General features: G+C 37.6%; 1 protein-coding gene across 9 annotated transcripts in view; it reads left to right on the forward strand.

Moving 5' to 3' along the window:
• LOC127659309 (zinc transporter ZIP10-like) overlaps window positions 1-18,278 on the forward strand; it is a 51,090-nt gene that overhangs the window by 17,160 nt on the left and 15,652 nt on the right. For 2 of the 9 annotated variants that reach the window (XM_052149069.1, XM_052149072.1), the window contains exons 2-4: window positions 6,073-6,151; window positions 12,266-13,525; window positions 14,250-14,421. In XM_052149069.1, the coding sequence (XP_052005029.1) occupies window positions 12,287-13,525; window positions 14,250-14,421 (1,411 nt within the window). In that variant the 5' untranslated portion in view covers window positions 6,073-6,151; window positions 12,266-12,286. Of the gene's footprint in view, window positions 1-4,860; window positions 4,930-5,914; window positions 5,949-6,072; window positions 6,152-7,604; window positions 7,686-10,714; window positions 10,836-12,265; window positions 13,526-14,249; window positions 14,422-18,278 lie in introns of those variants that run through there. The other 7 variants (XM_052149074.1, XM_052149075.1, XM_052149070.1 and 4 more) reach the window with 6 other exon arrangements.

Below are 18,278 nucleotides of genomic sequence, written 5' to 3' on the forward strand. Positions count from 1 at the left end.
AGCTCTTAGGCTATATTTTAAAGTCTTGTTTAAGAGTGTTACATAAAACGATTTGGCTATATTGTCACGTAGCCACCCATGCCAGTTGGAGTTCATGTACAACAATCAGCATATTATGTATGGCTATAGGCCCAAATTCCATATACTTTGTACTTTGGCCATGTGATGTTTTGGTGTTTCTAGAAAACCTATTGCCTTAAATTCCAACAAATGGTACAGATTTCCATATTTTTTTCTTTCATCCTTTCTCTCATTCATTCTTTTTTCCTGCTTTCTTTCATCTATCACATGCTTGTATGGACACTTTTAGGATGTCTTCATTAATAAAGGCATTATTAATATTGTCATTTTTGTTTTCTGTTCAGATTTTGCTGATCAGATCATCAAACGGCATACAGAGTTATTGGAGTGACTAATTAAAAATGATGGAAAAATGAGAAATGCAAATATTACAGTTGTATTTTTGCTCCATTGGAGGGTTTTAATTAATCAAACTCTATTACTCATCTACAACTCACTAACTCTGCTTCGGTATCCAGGTTGTGCTAACATGTATCTGACTGAGACTTAAAGCCCCTGAGGCTGTGCTGATCTCAGTCTGTTTTTGTGAAAGCACTGGATAAACACATTTCAGTACACCGCAAACTGCTGTTTTCATTCACAGTTGAGTTGAAACTGCAGCCCTTGAATACGTAAGTGTTTAGTGTTTGTTACTCTGCTTGTTACTAGGGCTGGGCGATATGACGATAAATGACATGGCGAAGAAATAGTGTCAATCGATATAGATTTTGCTATACTGTGTATATCACGTTATGAAAATATGCATGTACTCAGCATGGGCTTATCTATCAGTGGGCAGGGCTTCACGCGTGACTGAGAGTTTCAAATTTTTTCGCTCATTCATCTTGCGTTCGCCGTGCTTAATATGCTTCTCATCTGACACACACGTCAGTGTTTTATGCAAGTGTCACGTGCGCTATCTCTGGAGCACACAAGCGCGAGTCCAGCATGCTTCCTGATATTTACAGATGACCGGGATCATGCACGGCAATTAATAATTTTTGACCCAGGAAAAACACTGAGAAAAACATCTCAACAGAACGGGATGGCTCTTAATGTCAAGAAAATGATAATTTAATGTTATTAAAACAGTTGTGACGTCTGTGGTGTAGGTTAACGTAACCCTACACAGAGCAGAAAAATATAATATGCAAACTGTGTCACATGACAATAATCACTCTTAATAAAAGCAATTTGTTTTTACCTCAAAATGATGCCTGCAATATAATTTTATAAAAGCCAAAATATGCACTCTGCATTAATTCTGCTATATATACACACTGTATACATTTTATATAAATTATAGCCCATTTAATAAAACCACACAAGATTCAAAGTAGTTTTAAATGATATGTAATAACTAGTAAGGCTAAAGTTATGTTTATGCTTTGTCACATTCACAAATGTAGCAGATTTAAGATTCTTTCATCTTTACGATTTGCCAACTGTTTGTTCTTTTGCCTAAGTGCAGCGCAAGAGTAGGCCAATATGTTTGATAATACTTTTATTTGTAAAACATAGTAATAAATAGTGTTTACAAATGCATGTCTTTTGGTGTTCAGGAAATTTACATTGACAATATGCATGCAAGAAATTGACAGTGAAACTGTGGCAGAAATGGTCAGTATTGGACAAAATGCCAATAAATAAACTGCACATGAATAATATATTTTCAGTAGGTATTGTAGAATTGAACTAAATCACAAATGCAACAAATTACTGAATGCATGCAAATGAATATTTTAAGTGTTAACCTGGGCAATAATCATTACAAATAATTACAATAAAATTTCATAAATCATAAAATAACAACAAAATATTTTTAGTTTTAATCATTCAAACATTTTGGATTAATCATCAATATTAACCTTCACCTGTTTATGAATTTATTTATTTTTTTAACTTTTCGGATTAAGAGAGTGTCCTGATGTTCAAGGTCAAAAGTTGAAGAAATCCAATATAAAGTTCAAGAATTGGTTCTAATTGAAATATTTATCTGTGTGTTTATCAGAAATCGCAATAACCAATTTCATAACTAAATATTGAACTGCTTTTAATATTATCAATGCACCTAAAACCGTGAAACCGTAATACCATGGTATGTTTTGTGACTGTTATCATACGTTGAAAATGTCATACCTTTACACCCCTAGTCAGAACTCATCGAGTTCGGGTCGGGTTGAAGACCTCTGTTGCACGTGTCGAAAAACCAAATAGTAGGGCTGCGCGTAATAGTGAAAATGAGAATCACGATAATTTTGCTCGATGTTAATCACAATTATTAATCACGATTAGGGCTGGGACAATGCGACGTCGACGCAAAAAATAAGTCGACGCAAAATATGCGCGTCGATTCGTCAAACCAAAACAAAGATGGCGGCACCGGAGAGTAGTAGCAACACGAGTGGCTCCTCAGACTATCAGAAGTGCAAGGCGGCACGCACTCGTTCCTCTAAAGTATGGGAATTCTTCAATTTAAAAGGAAACAATTCCGTGATATGTCGTTTTTGCAAAATGGAGATGGCCTTCCATTCTAGCACCACGGCAATGCACCAGCACCTGAAGAGGCGCCACTTGGGAGCAGCTGCATGTTGAAATGCTCACATTACTCCACTCCAATATATGACTGTATTTTGTCTTGAATGACACACACACACACACTATTCTTAAGGTGAAAGAATGAATGAAGATGCATTTTTCAGTAAGCTAGGCCTATGTTCAACATAAATGTTGAATTCTGAAATGTTTATTTTCATTATTTATTTTTTGTTGGAAAAGCACTTTCTGTATTAGCTTAAAGCCCCAAGTTTACAATAGTTACTGTATTCTTTCAATAGCTCTAAAAAAGCGTGGCTGGGTGACCTTTTAATTTTTTTATTGAATGCTAGACATCAGAATGCATTCTTTTGTTCTTGTACACTTTTACTTGAATTTTATTTTTGAATTTTGAGTTTAAGAAAAAGGTGAGTGGCAAAGTGTATTACTATATGTTGTTGTTATTTTTATGTGAATGAAGAATTAAAAGATGCACTTTTTTTTAGGAAGCTAGGAGTGTTTTCAACATAAATGTTCAATTCTGTTGGTTCAGGAAGGACACCATGCCAGGCTGCTGGCTCCCACTGTCGCTGTAAATTTTTATTTTATTTTTTGTTGGAAAAGCACTCTCTGTATTAGCTTAAAGCCCTCAAGTATACATTGGTTACTGTATTCTTTCAATTGCTCTTAACAAGTATTTTGGGTGACCTTTTTATTTTTTTATTGAATGCTAGACATTAAGTTGTTATTTTAATCTGAAAGAATTACAAGATGCACTATGTGTTTTCAAGGCTTCAAGGTTTTATTGAATGCTACCTCTGACTAAGAATGCATTACTTTGCACTTGTATAGTCTTTTATTTTGGAATTTTAAGAGCAATAAACATATATTGCAATGTTAAGGAATTCATGTTTTTTCATTCAGATATGTAAATCTACATGTATAAATTGCTATTAGTCAATTAATGGGGAGATAATCGAATCGGACTGAAAAAAGGAATCGTTAGATTAATCGATGCATCGAAACAATAATCGCTAGATTAATCGTTTAAAAAATAATAGTTTAACCCAGCCCTAATCACGATTATTCTGTTATTCGAAAACTTTTATTACAGGGATGCACAATTTTAACAAAACATAAATACATTCTGTTGCCACTTCTTAGGTCTTGATTGTAAATGAACAAAAAACATAAAATTACATTAAACAGTAGCTCTCATGTTAAACAACTTGTTAGAACTGCAAATTAATAAATTATTCTTTTGACGAAAATTAAGGCATGTTTTGCCAATTTGTTTTTTATTAATTTAGTTTTGCTGCTAATGGAAACAGTTACTCTGTAGGGTGTTTACACTTGCATCCTCTAAGATCCATTCTTTAAATTATTATTAATTATAATTATTTACATTGTTATAATATCTCCATATTCTTGAGTACTATATAGGCTAATAGTAATATATTTTTTTAATAATTGTGTGTGCAGAATTGCTATACAGTCTCGAGCATCTTATTTTGAAGGAAGCCTTATTATTTTATCAAGCCTTTTATTTTGAATAAAGACAGTGTTGTTTCTGTGTGTTACCACCAGAGGTGACAGTGTGGCGTTTTGTGCTCCTTACATACATGGAAAAAAGCTCACTTCATCTCCCCGCTTCACACAACCACGGTGCCATGGGGTTAATTTAGATATGTTTACACTTATTATGGCCAATCATATTTGGAATTGGGCAGATGTGCAACTGAGGTAAATGTGATGAAACGAACTGAGCACAGCTGTTCTTTATAAAACGTACATTATCAAAGCACAAGATGGAATTAATCTGTGCATCGAGCACAGAATGCCGTTTAATTATCCTCGTTCATCACACATATGAGACTCGTAAACACTCGTGTGGTGTGGTTCTGTATTTCAGCGCGTGCTCAAAAGAGAAACAGTGATTGGTCATTAGCAAACTTCTGAAGAGATCGTGATTGGTCAGGTGAGGTGAAAATGGACTAGATTGTCTGAAGACATAGCCTATAATGAAAATTAACAACAATTTGCAACTTTGATAACTTATGTTTGCTAGCTCACAAATATTGCAGACAATTATGCATAATTATCCGTGAGAGGCAGAAATCGTGATTACGATTAAAATACGATTAATTGTGCAGACCTACCAAATAGTGATTTATGATATTCGAATAGTGGCGACTCAAGTGATTTACAGAATGTCGACTGTCTGTGCACATCCCTATTGTAAACATCTGCGGTTTTGTATTTCAGCACGTGCTCAAGTGAAATGGTGATTGGTCAGTTGCGAACTTCTGAAGAGAACGTGATTGGTCAGGTGAGGTGAGAATGGAATATGAAAGAGCTTATGAATTGGTCTATCATCCTTCGAAAGAGCCAATAAGGAAAATGAACAACAATTTCCAACTTTAACTACCTGATAATTTCTGTTTGTTAGCTCACTAATATCATAGACGGTTATAACCATGAGAGGCAGAAATCGTGATTGCGATTAAAATACGATAATATGTGCAGCCCTAGCTATCGCCATTTGAATTTTCACTGAACATGATATGGTTTTGTGCTGTCCATCGTGCAGATGTCAGTGGCAGCTGCTTGTGCCATTAATGCATAGGCAGGCACACCGCTTCTAACATTCTGCATCAGTTTGGTGTCGTACAAAATTCCTTGACTGTTTGCTCCTCTCATTCAAATTAAACTGACCTGTAACACTATCGCTCCTAGTTCTATAGCCTACTTTTTTGCCCATCGGCTCATCTCACACCGATCAGCCACAACATTTAAACCACCTGCCTAATTGTGTAGATCTCCTTTGTGCAGCCAAAGCAGCACAAACCCACATCTCAGAATAGCATTCTGAGATTATATACTTCTCACCACAATTGTACAGAGCGGTTATCTGCGTTATCGTAGGCTTTGTCTGTTCAAACCAGTCTGGCCATTCTCTATTGTCCTCTCTAATCAACAAGGCTGGTCATGCTTGTCTTGGCTGGTCAGCCTGGCCAAGCTGGGAGGCTAGCTGGTCTCCCAGCCTGACTAAAAAGTGTTCAAACCCCATCTGAAACTAGCTAACTGACCAACCTGGCTAGGCTGGGTGACCAGTAATAACCAGCCAACAATCTTAGGCTGGTTTTAGCTATTTTCAGCATAGACTGCAGGGGTCTGCAAAATTTTTGACTTAAAGTGACATTTCTAATTTTCTTTTTAATCTCTGTGCCAAACCTCCTCCAAAATGAAAGAAAATGGCAGACAGATAGATAGACAGACAGACAGACAGACATTCAGACAGGAAAGAAAGACAGGCAGACCCTGTCCATGCAGAATAAAACAACTTTTATAAGGTTAGTAAAATGGAGTCTTCGTCTCATGTGATTGATCGATTTTATACATTTATTTCAAAATTACTGTTCATTTAATTGAGTACAAAGTTGTAATGAGGAAAATTTTATTATTATTTGATTTCAGAGTCACCATCTTGTGTGTGTGGGACGTTAAGGACCGTGTATGCAGCTTGATTACCTCAGCAGTTATTTATTTACACCAGGCAAGTAAGCTATTGTTCTCAAAGCAAAAAGCAATTAATAATAATAATAAAAAAAACTGTTGGATGTCGTCCGTTCAACCGCACCGTGCGACCAATGCAAAGCAGATGCGTTTACTCTCACGACCATCCACTGCAGTGCTGCTAAACCTGATGTGTGTCGCGCATTGAGCGGCTTGTTATGAGCAGTGGTCTTGTGAAGGGTTTGTCTGGGCTGCACTCTTCTTCTGACTGGCATGCATCCGCAAAGGACTTCAACATGTGGATAGACTAAAATTCATACTCTTTCTCGCTGTCACTCACGTGCGAGTTAGTGATTATTACTAATGCCAATGTTGCTGGATGAAACAATAATTTGCAGATGCCCTGTTGAAGACCCTTGATTTAATTTGTTCTTTTTAAGAGGACTCAAGTGTGAAAACCCTTTCTAGAACCATATTTCTGGTCAGCAGCTTTGGTCAAAAGGAATCACACACGTTTTATTTTTATGTTCATCATATTGCTGTTCAATTCGCAATATTTTTCAAAATAATTGCAATTACATTTTTTTTTTTTATAGTCATTCAGCCATACCCTGTACTATATAACATGATGCAAAAGTAAACAAAATATAATTAATACAATCCTGAATAATACTAATTTTATTAAATGGGGAAAATGAATAAAAAATAACCAAAACTGTCTTATGTTTAATCACACCTATCAGTTTTCAGTTCAACTTCAGTTTCGATACTAAGCCTTGTTCTTTGTATGGGTATCGATCCTAATATAGAGAATACTGTGTATAAGCCTACTTTCATTATAAAATGAATGTTTTTCTGTTTATTTGATTATCAATTAACCAGCTTATATTTGTTAACAAAACTAGGAAACCGCTGTGATATTACCAAGAGTATAGTTCAGTTAACAGTTACAGTGGTGCAAAAAGCTTTCATTTACTGTATTTTCCATAATATAAGTCGCTTTTTCTTTTGTATCATTTGAAAGGTCTTGCGACTTAAAGTCTGAAGCAATTTATGTACATAATTTATACATAATTGATGTCGGCCATTAAAACGTATACACACCAAAACACATTTGCTTACACTCAAACAGATGAAAACATCAGTCTTAGCGATGGTAAAATCATTTAAAAGTGTCCGTTTCAGAATATTTTACCAAGTACTTTATGCAACCAGTTTAAATATTTTGTCCCAGCACAACATTATTGTTCTAACAAATTCTAGACCACTGTCAAGAGTTTCAGAAGTGACTCCTCACAAGTGACGTTTCATTACAATTGTAGTAAAAACATTCAGTCAGCTAAGGGTGGGCGATATACTGGTATACATGATAAACCGATAGAAATTTGGCAACCGGTTTACATTTAGGATTATCGCCTGTATCGCATGCAAAATTGCCACTGCGTGTCAAAAAATGTGCACCTCATTCTATTCACGTCACATGTATGCGCTACATATTCTATCATCGAAATGGAGGAGGAAGGCAGAGTGGCTTCAGTTGAGACTGAAAGAATTGAAGAAACTGGGTTTTTCAGGTAGGCTATTCCATTCATTGACATTCATCTTGCATTCTAATTAAACAAGCCTCTCATCTGACTCATGCAGCTGTGTTTAACATGATTGTCACATGTGCTATATCTGAAGCATGAAAGTGCACGAGTCCAGGCTTCACCTTTGTGCTCCACAGACAGGAGGGCTTAAAGCGTGATCACGCTGCTCAGTCCGTTTTTTTTCTATCACGGCACAAAGATCAAAACTTGCGTGACCCTTTTGAATTCTACTGAATTTTGAGTTTGTTACTTTAAAACGCTATGGAGGAAGTAACACATCTCAAACTGTGAGAGAGCCCAAAATTCTAACCAACAATGCAGAGGAAAACCTCAAATGTGTCATTCACCAACAATTATGTGTCATCTGTCATACATATTCCTTAAACTGCACACCATCACCCTTAATAAATTCAGTTCGCATGATGTTAGATTTAGGAAACAAACCAGTCATGTTTGCATTCAGATATTCAAATATTCTCTACATTGATAACTTTAAATTACATTTTTTTTTTAGCCAAATTAAGTGTTTATATAAATAATTTATACATTACGTTTTTATACATAATAATACTAATCAAAATCAGACAGAAATTTGGTATAATGTGAAATTTAGCGTTATGGTAAGGTTGATTTAAAACCCATTTTTATTTTTTAAACTGTTTATCAAGTTCCAAATAAAGAGGAAGTCTTTTTCATTTATAAAGTACTTAGTTAAAAGACTAGATTATTCAAAAATAGGCATTACAATAAGGTAATATATAACATACAAACCTTTTTTTTTAAATGTGCAAAAATATTACGATATAGAGTATATCTGTATCGTGATGTAAAATTATTAATATTGTGATATAAGATTTTGGTCATATCGCTCACTCCTACAGTCAGGGAACTGGATAATTATTGCACAGCAAAGAGGGTAATGCCAGAAATATCCATATGGACAGTTGCTAACTTTAATGAAACTATAGAATACATCAGTCATACTGTTTTATTCTCAGACTTAAAGCTATTTATTTGTATACAGAGTTACAAATCATAGAGATGCATATTTGTTTAAGGTAATCTTCACATTGGAGCGCATCTGGCATTTAGAGCAAAGGGACATAGGCACTTGGGTGGTTTACATCTCAGGTCCTAGTGCCTGCTGTATGTAATCTCCTTCAGTGCTATTTATACAGAGATGTGACACATCTGTGTTTTTTTTCTCTAAGGTAACTAGTGCCAGAGCTCCACAAAAAAGGTTAGGCTAAATGATCGGATCGGTATCAGACGACAAGAAATTCAGTTCATTCATTGTATGGTGTTTTATTACTAATTTGATTAATTGTGTTCTCTTGATAGAGCCCCTCTGAATTTCACATGCTTTTTCACGTTGTACATTATCACATACAGTGAGGAAAATAAGTATTTGAACACCTGAGAAAATCAATGTTAATATTTGGTACAGTAGCCTTTGTTTGCAATTACAGAGGTCAAATGTTTCTTGTAGTGTTTCACCAGGTTTGCACACACTGCAGGAGGGATTTTGGCCCACTCCTCCACACAAGATCTTCTCTAGATCAGTCAGGTTTCTGGGCTGTCGCTGAGAAACACGGAGTTTGAGCTCCCTCCAAAGATTCTCTATTGGGTTTAGGTCTGGAGACTGGCTAGGCCACGCCAGAACCTTGATATGCTTCTTACAGATCCACTCCTTGGTTATCCTGGCTGTGTGCTTCGGGTCATTGTCATGTTGGAAGACCCAGCCTCGACCCATCTTCAATGCTCTAACTGAGGGAAGGAGGTTGTTCCCCAAAATCTCGCAATACATGGCCCCGGTCATCCTCTCCTTAATACAGTGCAGTCGCCCTGTCCCATGTGCAGAAAAAAACCCCCAAAGCATGATGCTACCACCCCCATGCTTCACAGTAGGGATGGTTTTCTTGGGATGGTACTCATCATTCTTCTTCCTCCAAACACGGTTAGTGGAATTATGACCAAAAAGTTATATTTTGGTCTCATCTGACCACATGACTTTCTCCCATGACTCAAACTTAAGACGGGCCTTGACATGTGCTGGTTTAAGCAGGGGAACCTTCCGTGCCATGCATGATTTCAAACCATGACGTCTTAGTGTATTACCAACAGTAACCTTGGAAATGGTGGTCCCAGCTCTTTTCAGGTCATTGACCAGCTTGTAGTTCTGGGCTGATTTCTCACCTTTCTTAGGATCATTGAGACCCCATGAGGTGAGATCTTGCATGGAGCCCCAGTCCGAGGGAGATTGACAGTCATGTTTAGCTTCTTCCATTTTCTAATGATTGCTCCAACAGAGGACCTTTTTTCACCAAGCTGCTTGGCAATTTCCCCGTAGCCCTTTCCAGCCTTGTGGAGGTGTACAATTTTGTCTCTAGTGTCTTTGGACAGCTCTTTGGTCTTGGCCATGTTAGTAGTTGGATTCTTACTGATTGTATGGGGTGGACAGGTGTCTTTATGCAGCTAAAGACCTCAAACAGGTGCATCTAATTTAGGATAATAAATGGAGTGGAGGTGGACATTTTAAAGGCAGACTAACAGGTCTTTGAGGGTCAGAATTCTAGCTGATAGACAGGTGTTCAAATACTTATTTGCAGCTGTATCATACAAATAAATAGTTAAAAAATCATACATTGTGATTTCTGGATTTTTTTTTTTAGATTATGTCTCTCACAGTGGACATGCACCTACGATGACAATTTCAGACCCCTCCATGATTTCCAAGTGGGAGAACTTGCAAAATAGCAGGGTGTTCAAATACTTATTTTCCTCACTGTATGTTCCCAACAGAAACAATTATAGTCCTGTAGTTTTGTCTTATGATATTTCTGCACACCAGCACATGACTATGCTGGTTTTAAGATTTTTGTAATTTTTTTTTTGCTATTTTTGAATGTCATATAAGCAACAAAGAGCGTATTGAGCCAGCACAGTGACGCATGATTATCTTTAAACGGGCTGCGCTCCTACCCCATCATATCTCCTGAAGGGTTCAGAGGTCACTCCACTCATGTTTATAAACACTTGTGTTGTCGAAAGGAAGGACCATAATTATAGTATGTTTTGACCACCTCCACGCCTTCAATTTCACACACTTATCACGCTGAAGGAGTGCAGGCTGTTGTAAGTAATGCTCACTGAATTTTTTTTTATTAAAGTACCATGTGGATGTAATGGATTCTTTTGTATTAAATGAACAGATTATTTTTAGTCCTTCAAATGTGCTAGATTTACACCTTTTTTTATTTGTATTCTTTTTAAGTTGTTTTTTAATATTAAAATATATCAAATAAAAAAAATATTTTAATATTTGGAAACAATATTTGCTCTAACAAATATCTTAACATGCATTATAGCCCACAAGTGTGATCTTTATGTACTTTCAACCTTGCCTTGACTTCAAACTGTTTGGCTTGTGATCTCTTCCAATAGGGAAGTTGAGTTTAATAAATGATTAATTATCTTATGGCAGTATAAACACAATTCAGTACATACCATGTTTCCGTAACATCCTCACAAAAAAATGGCTTCAGCTGCCAATGCATGTTGTTTTAAATTCAGTCCAGCACAATTGATCGCCTAACAGCTGCTTAAATAAGGTTTATTGTTGTTTATTGTCGGATCTTTTTTATGTGCTTTGACGCTGTCTGCCCAAATGCATTTAATATAGTTTGCACACAGTACAAGCTGCAGATGTTCACACCTAGATATATTTCATAACCATGTTTCTTATTTGTAGCTCTCATATATTTGCATGCAAATCTTTTAAAATAAAATACAATTTTATTGACTCTTTTAGCAGTTTTATTTATTAGATGAGTGATCACACTTTCCCCTCTAGGCTCACAGTAGCTGCTGTATTTAAAGCCATTAAAGCTCTTCTGTTCTCCTTTAGCTCTTTTGTGATCTATTAGCCCCCATCAAAAACAAAAGGATAGTTTTTTTTTTTTATTCTCTTTTCCTCTTGTTTGACACTTCCCTTCAGTAAGAAGGCTCTTGAGATACAAATTTTGTTTTTTATTAATCAGATAAAAGGGAGTTATTATCTTAGCTTAGTCTGTAGAAGAGCTGTTTATTTAGAGTTTCCAAAAATCTGTTATTATCAGGGAATTTTTTTAATTGTGTTTCCAGGATCGGAAAAGGAATGGAATAAATGGAAAGTAATCCTCCTTAAATCACTAAATATATGTCAATAGTGAATTCACAGTGTTCTAGTTGTGCATAATCTAAAATATTTCATGAGTTTAAGCTCTACACAAGAGCAAAATTATGCAGCAAAATTTTTTATTGCAAGCCATAGTGATGTTTAGTGAGAAAATTGTTCTTTTGAGTCAGTTATTTTTAGTGAATCAGTTAAACTAGTTAAGAAATTGTCTGAATGACTTGTTAGCAAATTAGTCTGTATCAAAATCATTATCCAGTAGTCACTGAAATGGTCATGGATCAGTATGGAACGGCACTGTTCTGACCAATTTTGGAAAAGCGGCTATGAAAATCCATTGGTCAAAAAGTATGGGAACCCTGATGGTTCTTTTATTTCTGTTTCTTCATAGGGGTTTCCAAGCAAGGAGACAATGAGAGTTCACACACATACCAGATTCTGCTTTCTATGCATGCTGACCCTCCTGTTCCATCAGTGCAGTCACTGTCACGAAGGAGGGGACCACCATCACCACAGGCACAGCCATGGTGACCATGACCATGTTAACAGTGACCTGCAGATTTCAGAGTCATCCTGTGAAGGTTTGCCAGACCGGTTGGTGCATGGCAACCACGGCGAGCCTGCAGAGGAGCAACGTTACTACATTCAGCAGTTGTTCTGTAGGTATGGCAAGAAGGACCGTCTGGATTTTAAAGGCTTCGAAAGTCTGCTGCTGAGTTTAGGGCTTGGCGAGGTGAAGGTTGTGGGACTGGAGCACGAAGATTTGGGACACGATCATGTGGCCCACTTAGATATTTTAGAAGTTCAGGAAGGCCTGCACACTCATTCCGCCAGTCATCTTCACCCTCATCCAAAGACCCATAACACTCACCGACACTCCCACCATGAGGAAGAAGAACACACCCCTGCTGGGGAGCTACCCTGCAGTACCAGACGTGGCACTGGAGATGGGAGCACCACTGACAGTGGATCAGAAAACCAAGAGCTTGATCATGCGAAAGATGGTGATCATGAACACGGACACATCCACAAACATGACATAGATGGTCCTCAGACTCAAGAATATGACCATGGTCATGATCACACACACTCGCACACACACAGTCACGAACAGAACAGGGATGTGACAAAGCAACTGAACCATGACCATCATTACCAAAAGATTAGTGAACATACACATGAAAATAATGACCTTAGTGAAGACCATACGCATGACCAAAACCACAGTGAACATGGGGACAACACCCACCATCATCATGATCACCATCTTCACAAGCACCCCCACCCTCATCTCCAGCACAGTCCAGACAATGTGGACCATACCGTGGTAACGCCTCCGCTAACACCCATTCCGAAAGTTGCAGCTCATGATTTCCAGCTTTCCACACCAACTGATCTACCCACCACACAACCCAGAGGAAACAGGAGAACATCGAAAGGCAGAGGCCAGAGGAACCGAAGCAAGACCACCAACACTGTTACTCAAGCTAATGGCTCATCTGAGCCTGAGAACAGCGGAGACGACCATGAGCACAGCAGCCAGAATCACAGCTCTGGTCAGCCACAGAGGGCGAGAAGGGAGGTGCCAGGAGAGATCATGAATCCTACTGTAAAATCACATGTACATGGTGTGCTTCACCAACACGAGGAGGTACATCTTGATGTTTGTCCTATAATGTGATAGTTGGTATCAATTTATTGCTAATTATTTGTGGTATAATTATTTGTTTGAAATGTTTTTTTCTTAGTAGTTCTATTAGGGATGGGTCAGGATGATCAACTAGCTGTCCAACAATCTTGTCTAATAGTGGGGTCAAATTGTGAATTTGTCTATTTTTTTTTCTAGGCGATGTTTTGTTAGTTTTTACTTTGTAGTGGCCATCAAACCACTGACCTAGTAGCAAATTCACTGCCGTAAAATCATAATTACATAATTTAATTTTTTTGTGAGGAGTTTTATGCAGTAAAAATCATCCTATTGTCAGTTATCAGATTGAAGGGCTGTGCTTGGCATCAGTATATCTCTAAGAAATGCAACATGACCTGTAATCAACCTAATTTAAATTTGATACATAGTATTTTTACATGTGCAGTCTTAGACAAGATACAGTTTGGTCTGTCTGTCCAAGTATACATGACCCAATGGGTAATCAAATATTTGAAGGAAAACGTCAAATAAGGCGGGTTACATTTTCGTTATGTTAACTTTGTTTTCTGAAGCATGCATGCGTGCATTGCAGAGGTTTTGAAAATGTTTAGTTTTGCACATCCCAAGTTCTAATTTGAGATATATATATATATATTTGTGATTTGTCTTGTAAAGGTTGATAATTTAAAGGCTTCGCTAAATTTACCTTTTATATTTTTTCTTTTAGTGTCTGAATTTAACGCAGCTGTTGCACCAGTATGGACTGAGCACAGAGTCTCTCATCTCTCCAGTGCAATTTACCTATTTATGTCCAGCACTGCTCTACCAGATAGACAGACGCTACTGCATCCTTCATTACCATCATGTTGAGTCTAATGCCCAAGATACAGCATCTTCAGGTACAAGTGATCCCGTGCTAATATGTTCCTGTACCTATAAGGGATGGACATTTTCAAGTAATTCTGTAGTCAAGTACTCTAACCCACCAAAAAAACGAGTACCCAATTACTCGTAAAATTTAAATGCATGTTAAAAAAACACATATGTGAAACTTAGATTTTGCTTTATTCACATATGTTGCCAAGAAAGGTTTAAACATAATATAATGTGAACAAACTACTTTTCTTTTTGGAAAAAAAGTTAATGACCAAAACAGGTGCTGGTCATATAATTAGAATATAATCAAAAAGTTGATTTATTTCAGTAATTCCATTCAAAAAGTGAAACTTGGATAATGTATACATTCATTCCACACATACTGATATATTTCAAGTGTTCATTCCTTTTAATTTTGATGATTATAACTGACAACTAATGAAAAACCCCAAAATCAGTATCTCAGAAAATTTGAATATTGTGAAAAGCTTCAATATTGAGGACACCGGGTGCCACACTCTAATCAGCTAATTAACTCAAAACACCTGCAAAGGCCTTTAAATGGTCTCTCAGTCTAGTTCTTTAGGCTACACAATCATGGAGAAGACTGCTGACTTGACAGCTGCCCAAAAGACGACCGTTGACACCTTGCACAAGGAGGGCAAGACACAAAAGGTCATTGCTAAAGAGGCTGGCTGTTCACAGAGCTCTGTGTCCAAGCATATTAATAGAGAGGCGAAGGGAAGGAAAAGATGTGGTAGAATTTTTTTTACAAGCAATAGGGATAACCGCACCCTCGAGAGGATTGTGAAACAAAACCCATTCAAAAATGTGGGGGAGATTCAAAAAGAGTGGACTGCAGCTGGAGTCAGTGCTTCAAGAACCACCACGCACAGACGTATGCAAGACATGGGTTTCAGCTGTTGTATTCCTTGTGTCAAGCCACTCTTGAACAAGACACAGTGTCAGAAGCATATCGACTGGACTGCTGCTGAGTGGTCCAAAGTTATGTTCTCTGATGAAAGTACATTTTGCATTTCCTTTGTAAATCAAGGTCCCAGGGTCTGGAGGAAGAGAGGAGAGGCACAGAATCCACGTTGCTTGAAGTCCAGTGTAAAGTTTCCACAGTCAGTGATGGTTTGGGGTGCCATGTCATCTGCTGGTGTTGGTCCACTGTGTTTTCTGAGGTCCAAGGTCAACACAGCTGTCTACCAGGAAGTTTTAGAGCACTTCATGCTTCCTGCTGCTGACCAACTTTATGGAGATGCAGATTTCATTTTCCAACAGGACTTGGCACCTGCACACAGTGCCAAAGCTACCAGTACCTGGTTTAAGGACCATGGTATCCCTGTTCTTAATTGGCCAACAAACTCGCCTGACCTTAACCCTATAGAAAATCTATGGGGTATTGTGAAGAGGAAGATGCGATACGCCAGACCAACAATGCAGAAGATCTGAAGGCAACCTGGGCTCTCATAACACCCGAGCAGTGCCACAGACTGATCGACTCCATGCCACGCCGCATTGCTGCAGTAATTCAGGCAAAAGGAGCCCCAACTAAGTATTGATTGCTGTACATGCTCATACCTTTCATGTTCATACTTTTCTAAAAATACTTTTTTTGTATTGGTCTTAAGTAATATTCAAATTTTCGGAGATACTGAATTTGGGATTTTCATCAGTTGTCAGATTTAATCATCACAATTAAATGAAATAAACATTTGAAATATATCAGTCTGTGTGTAATGAATGAATATAATTTCCAAGTTTCACCTTTTGAATGGAATTACTGAAATAAATCAACTTTTTGATGATATTCTAATTATATGACCAGCACCTGTATATGCATTCATAAATATTGAAAAAAAAAAAGATTAAATAATAATTGAAACATTTCCACTCACCTGGAGTTTACATAGAAACCAATACTGATGGCATCAGGGTAATGCACATATAAACTTTGATTCTACATAAATATCTACAAAATCACATTTTGATAATTTCACATGTTATTATTCAGAAAAACAAGTGGTGAATGTAGGCTTTTTTTAATCAAATGTGCTCTGCATGTGTTCAGAGATTTAACTTATACTGATCAGCTTCCGAGTTTGCTTCGCATTTTCATTCCACCATTAAAAGATTATCCTCATCTGAATGTTTCCTGACTCCAACAAGAACCGAATTCAAAAAGAGTACAATTCAATAAGATTCAACATTTTACAACCATTGCCACACTTGTGTGGTGTGTGAAAACATACATGACATACATAAGTCAAAGACGGCATTATATAAGTGTTGCGTGACTTTGTGCGAAAAGCGGATACGTGAACGGCGGGCTATGCGCACTTTGCTTGTTTTATTACTATTTGTGTCATAAACCGGTGAGATTCGATACACCCTGATTCTTAACTGTTTTAGGAAGACAATATGTAAAAAAAATTCAAAATCCTTGGGCTCTGTAGACATTAAAAGACACTTAAGTGCTCAAGCTGATTCCCCAAAGTGGCAGGCCGGAAGCCCCGGACTCAATTCGTACGGTGAACTGAAAGAAACCTGGCGTGAATTGATGAATGTGTCGTCAGTGCTGACAAAGGTCGTTGCAGACTTTGAGGATCTTGCTGTGATACGTCGATTGATCACTTACATGGAGACTTTGACATGTCAAAAAACTGAGTAATTTATTATAAAAACATATTGTCAGTTTCAGGACTTAAAATTACCTCCTCACTGCAAGAAGAGCATTTGTTGAAACCAAGATGCCAAATCAACTCATTGTGATGTCACACTGTGGTAGACATTTGCATCTGACCACCTCCACAACAACACATCGATGCCTACTTTACCTTATCACTTCTGTAGCCCCGCCCAGTAGCGGTGAGCAGTGAAATGGCAAAAAGAGAGCAGGTCAGTCAAGAGCAGAGACCAAGCAAACAGTGAGCGTTTACGTTCAAGTCTTAGAGGAAAAGCAGCATCCAAACGGAGCGTTTCTGACAGAGGATCAGAATGAGGGTGGAAAATTCATGTTTTACAATTTTTACAATAAATTAAATTATCTGGAGTCATCGGAGAGGGTATTTGCTGCTAATCCGCTAGCGACCAAAGTAGATTTGGAACGCGTTTGGGAAAAACTGGAGGATTTGGAGAATCGTAATCAACGAAACTACGTCCGAATTGTTGGAATTCCTAAGAAGAGGAAGGCTGAGATATGGTGAAATTCCTAGATTAGCTCCTCCCGAGTCTGCTCAACATAGCAGTCCATAAGCTGGAAATCAAGCGAACTCACAGGGTCCTGGCTCACAGATCCATGCAGGGAGACAGGCCCTGATCAATTCTGGCCAAATTTCGGAGATCATCCATAAAGATCTTGTGTTACGTGAGACGAGGAGTAAAGGAAAGCTTTCTTGGAAGAACCACAACATTTTCTTGTTCCCAGACTTTGCGAATTCGACAAGAGTGAAACATGATCGATTCAAGGAATCAAGAAATTCTTACATCAACGGAAGGTCACTTTTGCACTGATGTTCCTGGCCAAACTGAGAATAGATACTAAGGATGGCCGTCGAGAATTGACATGCCCACATAAAGCACTGTCCTTCATAAAAATTGGAGTGAGTGAGCCATTTGGGGATTTTCATGTTGCTGCCTAGTGGACCGACTCATTGAGTATTCTCTACTGTTCGGGGAACTGAGTGCCTTTTTTCGTTTCTTTTTGTGCTGGTTCTGACTAGTGGCTGGAGGTTTTTTTGTGGAATATCTTTTCTTTGGGACTACTTGTGGATGATTCTGCTTATGTCCCCTGTTGGCTGGAGTTGGTTTTGTTGAATATTTCTGGCAGGACATTGGAGTGAGTTTGACTGCCTGAAGTCAGTTTTTTTTGCTA

Source organism: Xyrauchen texanus, chromosome 18, assembly GCF_025860055.1.
Source record: "Xyrauchen texanus isolate HMW12.3.18 chromosome 18, RBS_HiC_50CHRs, whole genome shotgun sequence".
NCBI lineage: Eukaryota > Metazoa > Chordata > Actinopteri > Cypriniformes > Catostomidae > Xyrauchen > Xyrauchen texanus.